Source organism: Apodemus sylvaticus, chromosome 22 (genome assembly GCF_947179515.1).
Source record: "Apodemus sylvaticus chromosome 22, mApoSyl1.1, whole genome shotgun sequence".
NCBI lineage: Eukaryota > Metazoa > Chordata > Mammalia > Rodentia > Muridae > Apodemus > Apodemus sylvaticus.
The window spans coordinates 54369324-54385685 of NC_067493.1; the positions used below are offsets into that span (position 1 = coordinate 54369324).

The 16362-nt window shown below is 51.1% G+C and overlaps 1 protein-coding gene across 8 annotated transcripts in view; it reads left to right on the forward strand.

Moving 5' to 3' along the window:
- Git2 (GIT ArfGAP 2) overlaps window positions 1-15155 on the forward strand; it is a 45653-nt gene extending 30498 nt beyond the window's left edge. For 5 of the 8 annotated variants that reach the window (XM_052169052.1, XM_052169054.1, XM_052169056.1 and 2 more), the window contains 6 exons: window positions 3000-3248; window positions 4997-5086; window positions 8646-8728; window positions 9198-9386; window positions 11299-11362; window positions 12574-15155. In XM_052169052.1, coding sequence (XP_052025012.1) covers window positions 3000-3248; window positions 4997-5086; window positions 8646-8728; window positions 9198-9386; window positions 11299-11362; window positions 12574-12786 — 888 coding nt within the window. In that variant the 3' untranslated portion in view covers window positions 12787-15155. The remainder of the gene's footprint in view (window positions 1-2999; window positions 3249-4996; window positions 5087-8645; window positions 8729-9197; window positions 9387-11298; window positions 11363-12573) is intronic. The other 3 variants (XM_052169055.1, XM_052169058.1, XR_007975136.1) reach the window with 2 other exon arrangements.
- The last annotated feature ends 1207 nt before the right edge of the window (window positions 15156-16362 follow it).

The following is a 16362-nucleotide window of genomic DNA, read 5'->3' on the forward strand; positions in this document are numbered from 1 at the left end:
CACACTTACCAATTTCTTGGGTGATTTGTTTTCATGAAGCGTGCCTTTGATAGTTGGCCTGCCGGACTTCGCCTTTTTTACTCGTAGCTCTCCTTTAGTGTTCAGAGAGGTCACGTGCTGGGGAGATGGCTCAGGTCCACCATTGAAAGGCAAGAAGAGGACTGAAGTCCAGACCCCCAGAACCCATGTAAAAAACCAGTTGGGCACAGTGGTCCACCGCAGTGCCGGAGCAGCAGGAGCAGAGGCAGGGGTCTCCAGAGCAAGCTGCTAGCCAGACCAGCTAAACAGTGTGCTCCGGGCTCCGCTCAGTGAGACTCCTGTCACCATCCATACAGGGAGAGTGGTGGCAGAGGATACCAATGCTCCACTCAAGCTTCCCATCACGGCTACACACGTATATGCAGAGGGTTAATAAGGAGACCCAGCGTGGCTGATGACATGGCTCAGCAGGTAAAGGAACTTGCTGCGAAGCTGACAGCCTGAGTCCAAGCCCCAGAGCCCGCAGATGGCAAAGTTGTCCTTGGAGCACCACATGCAGACACCATACACATGCAGACACCAGACGTTATCCTTCCTTTTAAGATTTATTTATTTATTTTATGTATGTGAGTACATTGCTGCTGTCTTCAGACACACCAGACAGTGCATCGGATCCCATTACAGGAAGTTTTGTGCCACCACATGGTTGCTGGGAATTAAACTCAGGACCTCTGGGAGAGCAGTCGTGCTCTTAACCGCTGAGCCATCTCTCCAGTCCCCACAGTCATCCTTATTTTAATTGCTAGAGACAACTCAAATCTCTGAAAGCAAGTATCTAGAGTTTCTCTAAGAACTGTAGAGCAAGGATTGGAGAGAGACTTAGTGGGTAAAAGACGAGCACCAAGCCTGATGACCTGAGTTCACATCCCCAGACTCCCTGGCCTCCACACACATGTCGTGGTGTGCACTCTCCCTGACACACTCACATATACACTCAGACTAGAAATGTTGACAGCAGAGCCATTGTCCGTTACCATCTTACATATGGATGCCTGTGATTTCGGAACTGTTGAATTATCTGTAACTTTTTTTATTTCCTGCCATGCTTTTTCCAGAGTATAGCCTGGTTCTTATAAACATAGTTAAAATATATCTTAGGACATTTTTATAAATGCAGAGTAATGATTTTTTTAATTGGACACAGCCCTGTAATCCCAGCTGCTTTGGAGGCTGAGGCACAAGAATAACAAGTTCCAACCCTTCTTGGGCTAAGAACTAGTTCGAGGTCAGCCTGAGTAACTTGGACTCTGTCTCAGCTGCTGGGCATGGTATCAGGGGCGAGGCTCTGGTGGACCACATGCCTCTGTGCTTGAGGACCTGGATTCAATTCCCTGTGTGAAGGGAGGGGCTGGGGCGACTGAAACCAGGATCTGGGCTCATCTCAGAAGACTGTTGGGCAGGATCCAGACTGGGTGCTTCAGAGGCAGCAATGGTGTTCCAGGCGTTTATAATTTCACAGCCTGCTCTGAGCAGCCACAGAGAGTTTTTAGCTTAGGCAGACACGTGAGCCCTGCTTCTAGGGATGTAGCCACTCACACTACTCCCTTTCCTGACCCCACCCAGTTCCTCTTTCATTCCTGTCCTGACCAGGACCGTGTCCTGGAATGCAAGAATTTCTAGAGGCTCTCCTCAGTGGAGAGGAGGTTGCAAATATAGGCAAGGCAGCCACACTTCTGCAGAAGTAGACACTGCAGATAGAGATGAGGGGCTTGTTCACATAGCAAGGGCACACTGTTTCCATTCAAAGATATAGAAAGTTTTTAATAGAGTTGGCAAAGTTGTGTGATGTATATCTGATCTTTCACATTGGACAGTTGCTTGGGAATGATGCTACTTAAGGCAGCGGGCTGGCTACTGTGGTCGTTCCCACAGACGGGTGCTTTCAGTTAGCTCCTAACAGTGCATGCACTTGCTCTTGGAAAGTAAGTCCCCCTCCCCCCATGCAGACATGGTTGCTTATGGACTTAAACCTTGGTGCCGGAGGACAGTGTGGTTTGACACACATTCTGTCAGAGAGTAGGCGGCTAGACTCATACCATCGCCAGCTTAAGCCATGCAGTTGCAGGCTGAGGCAGCACACACGGTCACTTGTACTTAAGCTGCCAGCCTCACAATTCCTTGCTGGTATCGTAACCGTGAAGCAGCTCACTTGTGAAAATTAAAAATTGGGAAGAATACTCAGGGTCTCTACAGTGTCTGACCAAAGTGAGGTGGCACCAGGCAGCCCAGAGCACTTAGAGCCAGCACCACCGACTGCATGGTTTTTCCGACTGCATGGTTTTGAGTGACAGCCAAATGAGAGTGAGGCCAGGTGACAGCCGGAAGAGAAAAACTGTCACCAAGAGGCCAGTGTGCCTCCTGGAATGCCCTTCTCATGAGGACACTGACGTAGTCCAAGAGGCCACCAGTTTCTTGTCACACATTAAGTTAGCAAACTTATCATAATTTGGTTCCCTTATATTTTTTAAAGATGTGTTTGAATTGTTTAGAATATCAAAAGTGATATGTAATAAAAAAAATTATCCTAATTTTTCTTGTTGGCTTTTTGGAAAGCAATAGGCACTGAGATTTTTCCTGGGCTGAACCTCACGGCTCTTCTTACTTCTCACTTTGTGCTGCTTCCATGGTGTCTTCTGTCACTTCCCCATTTGCAGCTCACTCAGGGCCGTGGGAGGAGGGTCACGGTTAATGTTCTGAACCTCTTCCTCGAGACGGCCGTAGAATAATCCAGAGTACTGCTTGTCTGCACATGTCTTCTGGCCCCACCATGACCGCTCTTTAGGTGATTAGAGTTTCTCGTGAGCCTGTAGGTTGATCCAGGAGGAGGAGTTGTCATGGCTTCCTTCGCCTGCAGCCCCGCTAGCTAGTTCTCATGAGGTCATGTTTGGTGGTATGCTTGCTGTTTGCTGTGTCTGCTGGGTGTGCAGGAACACAGACCCACTGCCAAACATTTCTTTCAGCTTCAAACTCTACAGAGTGAGAACTCAAGCCTCAGGAGACAGGCCACAACCAGTACCTGTCAGGTACAGACTGGCTCTGACTACAAAGACGCTGTGAGCCACTCGTCCCTCAAGCGCAGGCCGTCTGCCCGGGGCAGTAGACCCATGTCGATGTATGAGACTGGGTCGGGCCAGAAGCCATACCTCCCCATGGGAGAAGCCAGCCACCCCGAAGAGAGCCGGTCGAGGCTGCAGCCCTTCCCCACTCACGTAAGTACACTGCTGTGCGTCCCATCTGTGCCGTGCAGTCTAACTGTGTGCTCTTCCCTCTGGCCCTGCAGATCTTTGGGCTGACAGGGCCCCTTGTGTTTGCTGAGTGAATGTGTGTGCAGGTGCTCCTGGTCCTGCCAGGCTTGAGGCCTGAAGGCTCTGGCTAACGTTGGGCATTCTGACTCGCTCAGCTCCTCGCCTTCAGTTCCTCTGTCCCGTGATGTCATTCCCAGACAGCCTCTGTTGGCATGTTTTGTGTAAAGCTTCCTTCCTGAGTTCCACAAACAAAAGCCAATTGTAAAGGTCACTAACAGAAATGCCTGTCTTCATAACAGGCAGGGGTTGGAGCTGGAGACAGGCTCAGTGGTTAGGCACACTAGCTGCTCTTGCCGAGGACATGGGTCAAGTTGGCAGCACCCACACGGCACATAGCCCGCTCACAACCAGCTTTAACTCCTGTTCTGGGGGGATTGGACATTTCCTCTGGCCTCCCAGGGCCCCGCATGTGCATGGCACACAGACAGCAGGCAGACCCCTCACATGTAAATAATCTTTTTAAAAGCAACAAGTAGACAGAGACATGCCCCTTTATGAACTCGAATTGTTAGGCCCCAGGGTGCTCTTTTGGCCCCTGTGACTGGATACATGGAGTTGAGAGAGTCTGGACTTGAGCAGCCCGCTTCCTGAGCTCCCACGGGCTAGTAGCATGGCCCAGTCACCTCATAACAATGCAGTGTAAGCAGCCATTATACCAGCACACTCAGGAAGCTGAAGCAGGAGGATTGCCTACACCATATAAGATCTTATCTCCAAAAATCTTTAAAGAAAAAAGAAGGAAATACATAAATAATTGAAAGTGTACATTCACCTACAAGTGTCCATTTCAAAGACTGCTCTGTGGCAGACTCTTGCCAAGCACAGTGGTGCATGTGTTGGGATGCCAAGTTCTGAAACATTAAACTATTCTGTCTAATGGATTGATTTATTGTGTAGATGTCTGTTCCACAGAATGCCCCAGGCATAAACTGCCTTACATAGTTCTTTCTTCAGAGTGTGGTATTCATCCTTGGGAGTGTCAAAATTATTTCTTCAGAGTACATAGAGCACTTCAATAAGATTCCTAGGGTACTGTGAAGTAGATGATAAGATCTAATAAATTAAGCCAATTTTAATTTTGTGAGACTTTAGCATGGTAAAAACTGCAGTACTGTATGCATCCAGAAGTCCATTGCCTCAGCTTCTCTTTATGTGGGTTTAACACTTGAAGACCATTCATTGACCTCATTGATGTATTTGCCACTGAACTAAGTGAAAAAGAACCTTATTTTTATATAACTGAAAACAAAACTTAGGCAACCTCACTTTAGTATCTTACGAAGTCTGCTTGACCCTAGAGGACATGAGTGTGAGAAGCTGTGGTGGCGTGGCTTGGTCTGTCCTGAGGGCCACAGTGATGTGCACACCTGTTCAGGGCCATCCACAGCGCTGTGTGGCACTGTCCTCAACTGAGCGAGCGTCACTGTTGGCGCTAACAGTGAGTGCCACCTGTTTGGCCCGCGTGCCAGGGGTAGCTGCCATGGCTGTGGAATCGTCTCCTTAAGCACAAGTGCCTCTCAGTACAGAGTGGCTTCCAGCAGGCCCTGTGCCACGGCTGCCACTGAGCTGTGGGACTTATGTGAGCTGCGGGCTGGGAGGTGGGACTCATTTGTTTTATGTTTTCCCAAGCCTGTTTCTCTCTCCACTTCCAGATTGGGAGGAGTGCACTTGTGACCTCCTCTTCGTCTCTGCCTTCCTTCCCCTCCACACTGTCCTGGTCCAGGGACGAAAGCGCCCGAAGGGTTAAGTACACTCTGACTGATCTGCCCCAGAGGAGGGCAGTGCTCCTTGGCGCTTTGTGCTGGGTGCCGGCCCTTGTGCCCCGCCCCTTGCTAACTGCCCTCTGTCCTGCATGAAGCAGCGCTTTGCTCCTGGTTTCTCACAGCAGCGGGCACATGCAGCCATGAACATCTGACCTGGGGAGAGCTGGCCTCCCTCTGCACCTCCCTCCACACTGCCTCTTCTCACCTATTTAACCACCTCACAGACCACCTAGAGCATGTCTTCCAAGCACACTGCCTTGTCAGCCCACAAAGCCTTAGCTGGCTCCTGGTTACATGTAGCGGGGCGATCTATCTGGGATTTTTTGATCTACAGTTAGTAAATTAAAAGTATATTTGGGTTAGCACAAAGTGTCATGGCTTTTTTCCTGACTGTTAGCTTACTTTAGGTTAGCACCATCCTGTCTGACAAGCCCCACCCTCAGCTGGCACTGTCCTGCAGAGGCCAGGTGGCTGTCCACTTGGAATGGTGGGTCAGACCCTCTGCTGGTGTGCGACCCACACTCTGCTGGCCTCCCTGCACCTACCTCTAAGAAAGGCAGCTAAAGGCTGCAAAGGATTTAAGTGGCATGGCCCCTGTTCCCAAAGGAACATTGTGTAAAAAGAAACTGTTTTCATGTGCACAGAGAGCATGCTGACTTCCTCTTGTGGAAGACTGGGGAGTGGAGGAGGCCTGCTCTTCACCTCAGCTCCGTCTGTCAGTCACAAGGGTGAAAAGGAAGAGGGAACTGTGAGACCACCTTCCCCAGCGAGCCTCCACCCCTCAGGGTGCTGAGGACCCCTGCGCACTGCTGGGCCACTGGCCAGCCAGGCCTCTCCGAGTTTCCTCACAGCCCTTATGAAGCAGTGAAGGCAGAGGACTTCCTGCATCTTGGCCCTTCCAGTGTCTGAGCGGCCCTGGATGTGCACTGTAGCTTTTGTTCCCAATGCGAGTTCATGAGCAGCAGAGAGATGAGGAAATCCCCCATTCTGTTAATAATTATGTTAATGAGAGCCAGCTAGGCCCATCTTACCATAAAAGTTTGTAGTTTGTTTTTTTTTTTTTTTTAATTTGTGGCCTTGTGGTAGCTTTGAAAGGGACCAGTCACTGAAGTGGTTTTGTACAGTGAGCAGGGAAGTCATTGGGATCATCTGAGCTCCCAGCAGCTTTTTCTGGTTTAGGTTTCTATGGTTTGTCTGTGCAGAAAAATGGCAAGTTGTTAGATAACTGACCCAGCACCAGCTACAAGGTAACTCTTCTGTTAACAGCTTGGAGAGCAGCCCTTAACACCCCGGCTCTGCATGCTCACTGTAACTCTATAAACTCACACCCTGTGGGCTTTGTCAGAGGAAGACTTAGGCCATAAGTAATTGCGGCCGCACTTGAAGAGCGTTTCCTGAACGCTGTTAGTGGGTGGGTGCCACTCTTCTGAGACTCTCAAACAGACCCTGGCACTTCTGATCACTCTGGGTAATGTATCAATTTCTAACTGTCATTGTGACATCAAAGAAAGCAGTGGCATCTGTTAGAGAGACACAGGATTCCAGTAGGCAAAAGTATTGCAAACTTAAGGCAAATACTGACTGTCTCCTAGATATGCTGTGGAGGTGTTAATACTGACTGACTCCTAGATACACTGTGGAGGTGTTAATACTGACTGTCTCCTAGATATGCTGTGGAGGTGTTAATACTGACTGACTCCTAGATACACTGTGGAGGTGTTAATACTGACTGTCTCCTAGATATGCTGTGGAGGTGTTAATACTGACTGACTCCTAGATACACTGTGGAGGTGTTAATACTGACTGTCTCCTAGATAATGCTGTGGAGGTGTTAACACTGACTGACTCCTAGATACGCTGTGGAGGTGTTAACACTGTCTCCTAGATATGCTGTGGAGGTGTTAACACTGACTGTCTCCTAGATATGCTGTGGAGGTGTTAACACTGACTGTCTCCTAGATTTTTCCCCCCACTGGAGAAGTTTCAATGAACTGTCCTGTGTGTGTGCATGTATGCTTGAAATCTTTGTTAAAAAGTAAAGATTAAGCCGGGAGGTGGTGGTGCATGCCTTTAATCCCAGCACTCTGGGAGGCAGAGGCAGGTGGATTTCTGAGTTCGAGGTCAGCCTGGTCTTCAGAGTGAGTTCCAGGACAGCCAGGGCTACACAGAGAAACCCTGTATAGGAGAAAACCAAAAAAAAGGAAGAAAAAAAAAAAGTAAAGATTAGTCAAACACTCCTCTAAAGATAAGAAAGGTCTGGGGGCGGGGCAGTTCTGAGCTCCAGACCCTGCTTACACTGCCCCGCACAGTATGGTGTCCCCTCTCTCTGCTGCCAGGGCCTCTAGTGTCAGTTACCCATGGAGCAGGAATTTACGAACTTCTCTTGATAATCTCATAAAGCTCCAAGCCTGATGAAGTTCATGGTGGGTCTTAGGAAGCCAGCCTCAATGTCCCCCACAGAGTGGGAAAGAGGAAGTCCAGGAGGAAATGTGAGGGCGGGGCGCAGGCGGAGCAAAGTGTAACAGGTCTCAGAAGACAGCACACCGCCGAGCTGGCTGGACCACAGGCTCAGGCACACTTCCCCACTCGCTTCCTCCGGCGGCCATTGCTCTGGATAGGCTACACATCACGCGTGATTTAGCAAAGCCTCTACAATCACAGCCTTTGCGACCTTGCCCTGCATCAGTTAAACCACCTAGCTGTGTACTGTGATAAACATGGCTTAAGTGCTGGGTACACGGCTGGAAACAGCCAGTCAGTAATCAGTTTAGATTCTTCATCTGCTTATGCTGACGTCTACATGAGGGATTGTCACACACAGTGAGGTGAACACTGAGAAATGTTTTTTTTTCCACACACTCCAGACCAGACTCCCCCAGAGGATTGCCACATCCCCTCACACCGACCGAACCCCCAGCACTGCTGCCATTCCCTTGAAAGGTCTTTAGAGACTCCTGCCGTGGAGATACAGATCACTGTAACCGCCACAGTTAGACCTAATCTCTGTAATTTCAGAGGTAAATATTCTGAGAAACAAGTGAAGTGGTTTGGAACTAAGGCTCGTACGGGGCTGACTCATCTGGTTCACAGGCAGCACGGGGCTGGCTTTCTGGAGAACTCCTGAGAGCCCTCCCTCTAGTCAGCTTCTAGTGCAGCTGTGCAGGCTTCTCAGCCCTGTGGTAATGGAAGGACCTGCAGCCTGAAGGTGGGCAGCCAGCTCAGTCTGGCCCTTGTCTCATCTGCTGTTAAACAGGTAACTAGAGCTAGCACCCAGCTCCGAACCAAAGTGTGTATCCAGATACGTGTGTTTGTTACTGACTGCACCACGTGCGTGCGTGCGTGTGTGTGTGACTGTCAGACTGTTTAGGACTTGTGACTGAATTAGGAAGACGTGGTGTAGAAGTTGAAAAGCCACTTTCTGGACCTACTGTTCCCTCTTCTTGACTAGATTTCCAGTAAATGAGCTCTGGGTATGAAGGTGACAATGCCTGGCAGACTGGGGGTGCGCAAAACTAATGGGGTCCCTTTTTTTTTGTAGGCCTCCAGGCTGGAGAAGCAGAACAGTACCCCAGAGAGTGATTACGACAACACGGCCTATGAGGCCGAGCCAGATGACACAGTGTACGTGGGTGCTGTGGGTGCACGCCGCGGCCTCCCCACCTCCAACCTGGGCCCGTGCTCATAAACTGTCTTCCGTGCTCGCACGACCACCTCCGAGTTGTGTGGCCTCATGCCAACACACAGTATCTGCCGTGCCACACCCATGCTGTGCCGCACCGAGTTGACAGTACCCACAGTCCACATTGGTCACTGCCTGCGGGGTGGCTGTGTGTACCTGTGTCCTCCATCAGCCAGTCCCTCCAACTCCTTCACCCTGTCCACAGCAGCCCTGACCTCCCACCCAGGACAAGGTGAAAAGGGCCTGTGGCTGTAGGTGCCAGTTGATAAGCAGAGCTTATGAGCCTTCTCCTGTTAAACAGGATAAAGGAAGCCACAGAGACAGCCAGCCGGAGGGCCCGAGGTGTGAGGCAGAGAGGCAGAGACCACTAATGAGGCCTTGTCATGCCAAGCCGCTCTTAACTGTCCACAGGTCAAACCGGAAGGGACGGCAACGGAGTATGCTCTGGCAAGGTGATGGCTCATTGCCAGACACAGCAGAGCCCCACTTGGTCCCCAGCCCCGCCCTCCCCAGCACGGAAGACGTTATCCGGAAGACTGAACAGATCACCAAAAACATCCAGGAGCTCCTAAGAGCAGCCCAGGAGAACAAGCACGACAGGTACGGAGCAGCGCGGTGGGGGGGGAGTTGCCCCTGTGCTCTGGGAGGGTGCACCATGCCAGCAGGGGCCACCAGAGCCACTCTCACCTTGGGGCTGCAAACCTATTAGTCATGTCACAAAGTATTCTGAAAGTAAATACATCTAGAAAGAAAACTGTGAGAAGCCACCTCACAACTAGCAAGCAGGTCAGTCTTCTGGCCATCGCTGCTCCCAAGATTGCCTGAGCCGAGGTTTCCGGACAGAGCCGTCCTGAGGGAAGGCTGCTCTCTAGCTGTCTGGCTCCCTGTGCACATAGAGTTGCACGTGTTCACTTGGTATAAGGTGAATGTCCCTTCCTGCACAGAGCAGAGCTTGGTGAAGAAGTCTGAAACAAGAGCCCCTTCCTGAGTGCTCCCAGGGTCTCGGGAGCTCTGCCTGATCCCTTCCACAGTTAGAAACACTGGCGGGCCGCAAGCTGCACTGAACTGATCGTCCTCTAATGTTGTCAGGAGGAAAAGTGGGTGCCCTGCGGTCACCTCAGGCTTCAACGTTGCAATATGGCATTTGCTTCAATTTGGGAAGACTTTATGTAGAAATCCTGTCAGCACCTTTTATGATTTGATGACCATTGTTTTGAAGACCAGGAGAAGACAGTGATCTCAAAGTCACTGGCTTCCACTTCTGAAGCTGGAGCTGGCCAAAAGGGTTCGCTCTTCATCAGTGCTGTGGCGCTGTGCTGGGGCGGCCTGAGCCCCTGCTTCCTTACCACACGCTGTCACTCAGGGCTGCCGAGGCGCGCCAGCACTTCCATCTTGGTTCTAGCTGACTGAGTCCAGGAAATCCCTCCCTGTCAGGGTCCTGTGTCTGTCATCTCACCAACACACACGCACGTGTACACACACACACAGAGTAATATAAAGTTACAAATAGGCTTTATTTTTAAGATTATTTATTTATTATATGTAAGTACACTGTAGCTGTCTTTAGACACTCCAGAAGAGGGCGTCAGATCTCATTATGGATGGTTGTGAGCCATCGTGTAGTTGTTGAACTCAGGACCTTCAAAAGAGCGGTCAGTGCTCTTAACCACTGAGCCACAGAGATGGCTTTTAATAGACCTTATCAGAAGTCAGTTTTATGATTTAAGAAAACAGGGAAAGAATGTTACTTGAGGCTTTGAGTCTGTGATGGTAGAAACAGCTTTGCCAGACCTGCTGCAGTCTTGGCGGGGTTTCCTTGCAGAAGGTGCCTCCAAAAGTGCTTTGCTTTCCCATGCCCATGTCCCTCCCAGGCCGTGGGCAGTCCTGCACACAAAGCCACTGCTGGGTGTGCCCTTGGGCCTGTCAGTTTGTTTGTCCCTCCGTGTCCTAGGGCATACGGTCAGTCTCAGGCTGCAGACCCTCACAGACGCTGCAGTGATGGTGTCAGCCTTCTGCTGCTCTGTCAGGTGCTAAAGACAAGAGTCCTCATAAAGCCCCTCTCACCACACCTCAGCCGCCACACCGATGGAAAGAGGCACAGATGGGGAGTTGCCTCCGTGCTGCTGAGGGCATCTGAGTGAGGGAACTGTGTGGCTCACTGGCCAGGGGCACGTGGCGGTGACGTGTAGGTGCCAACTGCACTTTCCGGGGATGTCTCCAGCCCTTTAGTCCACACCTTATGGAGCCTCCATGTCCCCGTGCTCCTCCGTCTGGACATCTGGACTGTAGGCACGCAGAGTCAGTGAGCCGCGGCTGGCCCCGCCTGTCGCTCCAGTCACATATTGCAGGTTTCAGGCTGAGTGAGTGTCCGTGAGAGGATGGGGAACCTGCTGTCCAGCACGCACACGGGGCGCCACAGCCTTCGCCCCATCACTAGCCAGCAAAGATGGAGCCTATGCGGCCTCTGAAGTGTTTGAGCCATGTTCTGACAGCCGCCCCCCATATCTTACAGCTATATTCCCTGCTCAGAGAGGATACACGTCGCTGTAACGGAGATGGCAGCCCTGTTCCCCAAAGTGAGTCGCTTCCTGTTTCCTGTTCAAATGAGCTGCTCACACTGCTTTCTGACCTGAATGCTGTCCGGTGAGGAGCCAGAGCCCGAGCATCTGGGCAAGCACTATGCGCCGTAGAGCTCCACAGCGTGACCTTTGTCTTCTCTTTCTGCTTTTAAAGATTGATTTTATTTATCTCATGTATATGAGTATTATCATAGCTGTCTTCAGACACACCAGAAGAGGGCATCGGATCCCATTACAGATGGTTGTGAGCCACCATGTAGTTGCCGGGAATTGAACTCAGGACCTCTGGAAGAGCAGTCAGTGCTCTAACCATTGAGCAACCTCTCTAGCCCCCATAACCTTTTTCTTATATTTTGTTTTTCTTTTTTTTTTTTTTTGATTTATTTATTTAGTATGTGTAAGTACACTGTAGCTGTCTTCAGACACACCAGAAGAGGGCATCAGATCTCATTACAGATGGTTGTGAGCCACCATGTGGTTGCTGGGATTTGAACTCAGGACCTCTGGAAGAGCAGTCAGTGCTCTTAACCGCTGCACCATCTCACCAGCCCCTTATATTTTGTTTTTAAGTATGTCATCTCATAGGGCTTTGAGATGTTTTCTGTGTGCACAGATATTGGTTTTAATAAGGCATAGATATTTAAGTCAGGTGCTGCAAGGAGTTAGGATATATTATCTAAGTGATTGTCTAAATACCTTGCAATAGCGTTTCTTCTCTCCTTAGGCCACGAGTTGCAAAGCTGATAATGTTTTTTTTTTTTTAATTAATTTGTTATATGTAAGTACACTGTACCTGTCTTTAGAAACCCCAGAAGAAGGCATCAGATCTCATTACAGATGGTTGTGAGCCACCATGTGGGTCGCTGGGATTTGAACTCAGGACCTTCAGAAGAGCAGTCAGTCCTCTTAACCGCTGAGCCATCTCTCCAGCCCCTGATAATGTTTAAAATGTCCAACTAGCTGGGTGGTGATGGGGCATGCCTTGGGAAGCTGAGGCTAGAGGCTAACCTGGTCTACAGAGCAAGTTCCAGGGTAGCCAGGGCTACACAGAGAAACCCTGTCTCCAAAAAATAAATAAAAAAATAAATCAATAAACCACCCAACAGAACACAGTGAGACTCCGTGGAGCAGCAGCTGCTCTGGGCAGGCCCACTCTGAGCTGCTGGCCTCCGCCCCGCAGCCCCGGCCAACACTGCTTTCCATTTCAGAAGCCGAAGTCCGACACGGTGAGGACGTCCCTCCGCCTACTCACATCCAGTGCCTACCGGCTCCAGTCGGAGTGCAGAAAGGCTCTCCCAGGAGACTCGAGCTTGCCCACGGATGTGCAGCTGGTCACACAGCAGGTCATCCAGTGTGCCTATGACATCGCCAAGGCCGCCAAACAGCTGGTCACAATCACCACCAAAGAGAACACCAGCTGAGCTCGGGCGCTGTCCGCCTGTTGTCTGCAAAGTCCACTGCAGGCTAGACATGAACTCCTCAGATTTTTACAAAACGTTTAATGATGATTTCAAACTTTTTAAAAGAAAACTCAGTATTATTTTTGCATGTTTTCTAACAGATTTTTGACTGTAATTTAACCCCTGCCTTATTTGTGCCTGTTTGCAGCTTAGTTCTATTATGTCGGATCGTCACCAAGTGCTTAAGGTCATGACCCATGTGTTTAAAAGTAATTGTTCAGAGTTTGTTACAACTTTCCCATCCTTTAAAATCTCTACCCATGCCTAAGACTATAACTGATATTTTTAGTAAAACATTTTCTTAAGAGATAAGACAGTTGGATTTAAGAAAAAAACTCGGCAGCGTCTGCCCCCTCCAGACACCGTGCCATCCGTGAGCATCCTTCCATCCTGTGGGGCCTCGGAGTCTGCATCTCTCCAGACGTGCGTGCAGAGCAGGCCCCACTCCCAGACAGAGTGCATCTCCTGGGAGCTGCAAGGAGCCGGTCCACTTCTAACTTTTGTATCATGTTACGTGTTGTCTTATTTAATATTTCTATCTTGATTTCCTATCTATAAAGATTTTACCATCATGCTGAAGTCTCCATAATGTCCAGAAAAGTAGCCATGAATCCTCCCTCACTCAGGTTCCCGTGGTCCTCATTGAGAGCAGGAGCACCGCCATGGTCTGTTGGGGACCTGCTTCCCCCCAGGCCACACAGTTCCCCCAGAACCTAAGGCAGAGAATGGTGAGTTAGTCTCACAGGCCCTGCTGACAGATGCCTTCCCAGGTAAGATGCAGGGTCTCAGTTTCCCCACCCCTCACGGGGACTTCACGATTAGAAATCCTGTGGGTGGCACTGCGAGAGGGTTCCCGGTATGCCCTACCCAGCGGCAGCCCTCCCAAAACTCCACAAGGTTGACACCCATGCCACGGCGGCTCTGACGTTTGCCATGCTGAAGGCACTTTGTCGTTCTGAATGTTAGAGCCAGCTTACTGCGTCTCCTCTGTCTGGGTGGAGCTCAGGCCCTGGCCTGAGGAGCAGGCAGGAGCTATGATGCCAGCCAGGTGCCCGGCCTGCCCGTGCCCCACCTGTGCGGTCAGCAGCTTCTCCCACTCACATCCCTCATTCCATTGTAGAAAAGTAGACTATGGCTGCCAGCGCCTCGGCTTTTCACCGTACCAGGGATTTGAGTTATTTCATGACATTTTTCTAACTAGAAATGTGGACAGGTGATCCAGACATGCCCACTGAACAGGCGGAAGTGAGCCGTGGCCTCCAGGCTGTGTTGTAACTTGCAGGTGAGTGAACCTGTGAGCCAGCCCTCTGGAAGGCAGCTGTCAGTCAGTCTCCCAGAGAACAACCAAAGTGAGGCTACCCCACTGAGCTGAGCCTGACTCATAAATCCCCATTGCAGCATGGCCAAATTGTCCTGGAGATAGCATCACCTCAAAGCCAGACTCCCAGCTCAGACTGCCCGAACTGGGAAAGGGGCTGCTGGTCTGCACATCCCCAGGGGGAGCAGGCCCCTGTTAGAGGTGGAGCACTGTCTTCCCGTTAAAACGCAAAGACCTGGCACATAGATCACTGTCCGTGGGAAAGCAAGGGACTTGGGGCCAGCACAGTGCTTCCAGATGCTCTCAAGAACCCCAGAGTCCAGAGTCAGGCCCGTGCCTCCTCAGGGTGAGGGTCCTGAGTGGAGGCCTGAGGGAGCCTCCAGCAGGAGGGGCCCCACACGGTCACTCCCACAGTAGGCGAATGCGTTTCGTCTCAGTGCTTATTGTGGCCAGTTTTTGCATGTGGGTCCCATTGCCTCGCAGGAGTGAGTGAGCTCTGCATCCAGCCCCACTGCTCTGACCCCTCTGCCTTCCCGCCTGTGTACCCCACTTTGTAAGATGGAGAGGGTGAGGATACGGTTGATGGAGCGGGCCCTGCCCCGAGCGGCATTCCCAGAAGGCACCGTGGCCTCAGCACCATGGCTCTTACTCGCCAAAGACTAGGACCAGTGTTGCATGCATTCGGGACAGCTGCACAGAGCGGGGCTCCACCCTGACTACACTGCAGCTGCACAGAGCGGGGCTCCACCCTGACTACAGTGGCCTCCGTCGCAGATTCTCCCCCTCCATGGCTTCCGTGAGCTCACAGTCTAGTTCCTTCCTTCCTTGTCCTAGTTGGCTATAACCTATGCTCTTACAACGCAGCCTGCTGCATAAAGAAGACACGCTGCATACCCGGTGATAACCCCTTGCTCTGGTGGCTTCTCAGTCTACATCCTGAAGTTACTGTCCCGCCCTGTAAAATCCTTCTGGAATCTGTGCCCACCAGTTATGCAATAAATGGTCTCTTTAAGTGTGTGGTCATGTGCGTCCCTCCAGCTGATGGATATTTCTAGGCTGGGTGGACTTTGGGGGGGCGGGTGAGGTTTGGTCTCTTATCTATTGTAATGCTAAGTGTAGGCCCCCAAGCCCTGCTTGTCCCAGAGACAAGAGAGTCCTGTTTTGTATTTGAGGCAGGGTCTCATGTAGCTCAGGCACACCTTGAGCTGGCATCCCCCTGCCTCTGCTTCCTCAACGCCAGAATTACAAGCCTGTGCCCCCTGTGCCCCCCGTGCCCAGCTCTTTGCCCATGTAGCCATCTTATCAGAGCACTTACCTACCGCAGTCATTTTTAGGTCAGCCCAAGCCAGCCCCGTGCACACCCCTGCATATGTCCTCACCCCTTCCCAGCAGGCGGTTGGGTGATAGAATTAGGCCAGCAGTCTTGTTTTTCTTTCAGAAAAAGGTCCCTTGTGCAGGTGTGCATGAGGACTGTGCACCTGGGCTTGTCGGGGCCACCCTCCGCCCCACCAGCATGTCTTGAGAAGTGACTTGGTACTTCAGAGGGAAGGGGGAGGGGACATTCCAAATGAAGTCTGAGCAAGGTGGGGTGTCACACTCTGTGTGTCCAGCTCGCCAGGAGGGAGGGCCCACAACCCTCAGGTCAGAGCCAACAGCTCATATGCAGTTATTCCTGGGCCAGATTCCCAAGAAGCCTGCGGAGCTGCTGAGTCTATCACAGATCCACCCTTATCTCTGACTGCCTGGACTGTTGGAGCTGCTGCTGCTGCTGCTGCTGCTGCTGCAGGTCTACACCATGCCAGAAGGCTCTGCACTGCTGCAGACAGACACTGTGAGGTCCATGCACCACACAGGACTTCCCGGGCTCTTGATCAGACATTGTAATTCCAGCAGCTGTTGACTGTGTTGGGTGCTGCTCAGTTCTTTACGTAGGTGACTTCTTTGGAGTCCCGGTGACATACCTTAGCCAGAAAAGGTGCTTGCCTCCGAGCCTAACCACCTGAGTTTGATCCCCAGTACATGGTAGAGAAAAATCAGCTTCTTCGAGTTGCCCTCTAACTGCACGAGTGCACTGTGGCATGTGTACATCCGCAGACATGCACAAAATAAACCTCTGAGTCTTCACAGTAACTTACGGAGAAAAGTGTATTTTCATTTGACAGGAGAAGTGAGCTCAGGAGGAGGCAAACTCCCCCAGCCTGGGGAAGTGAGGAATCTGA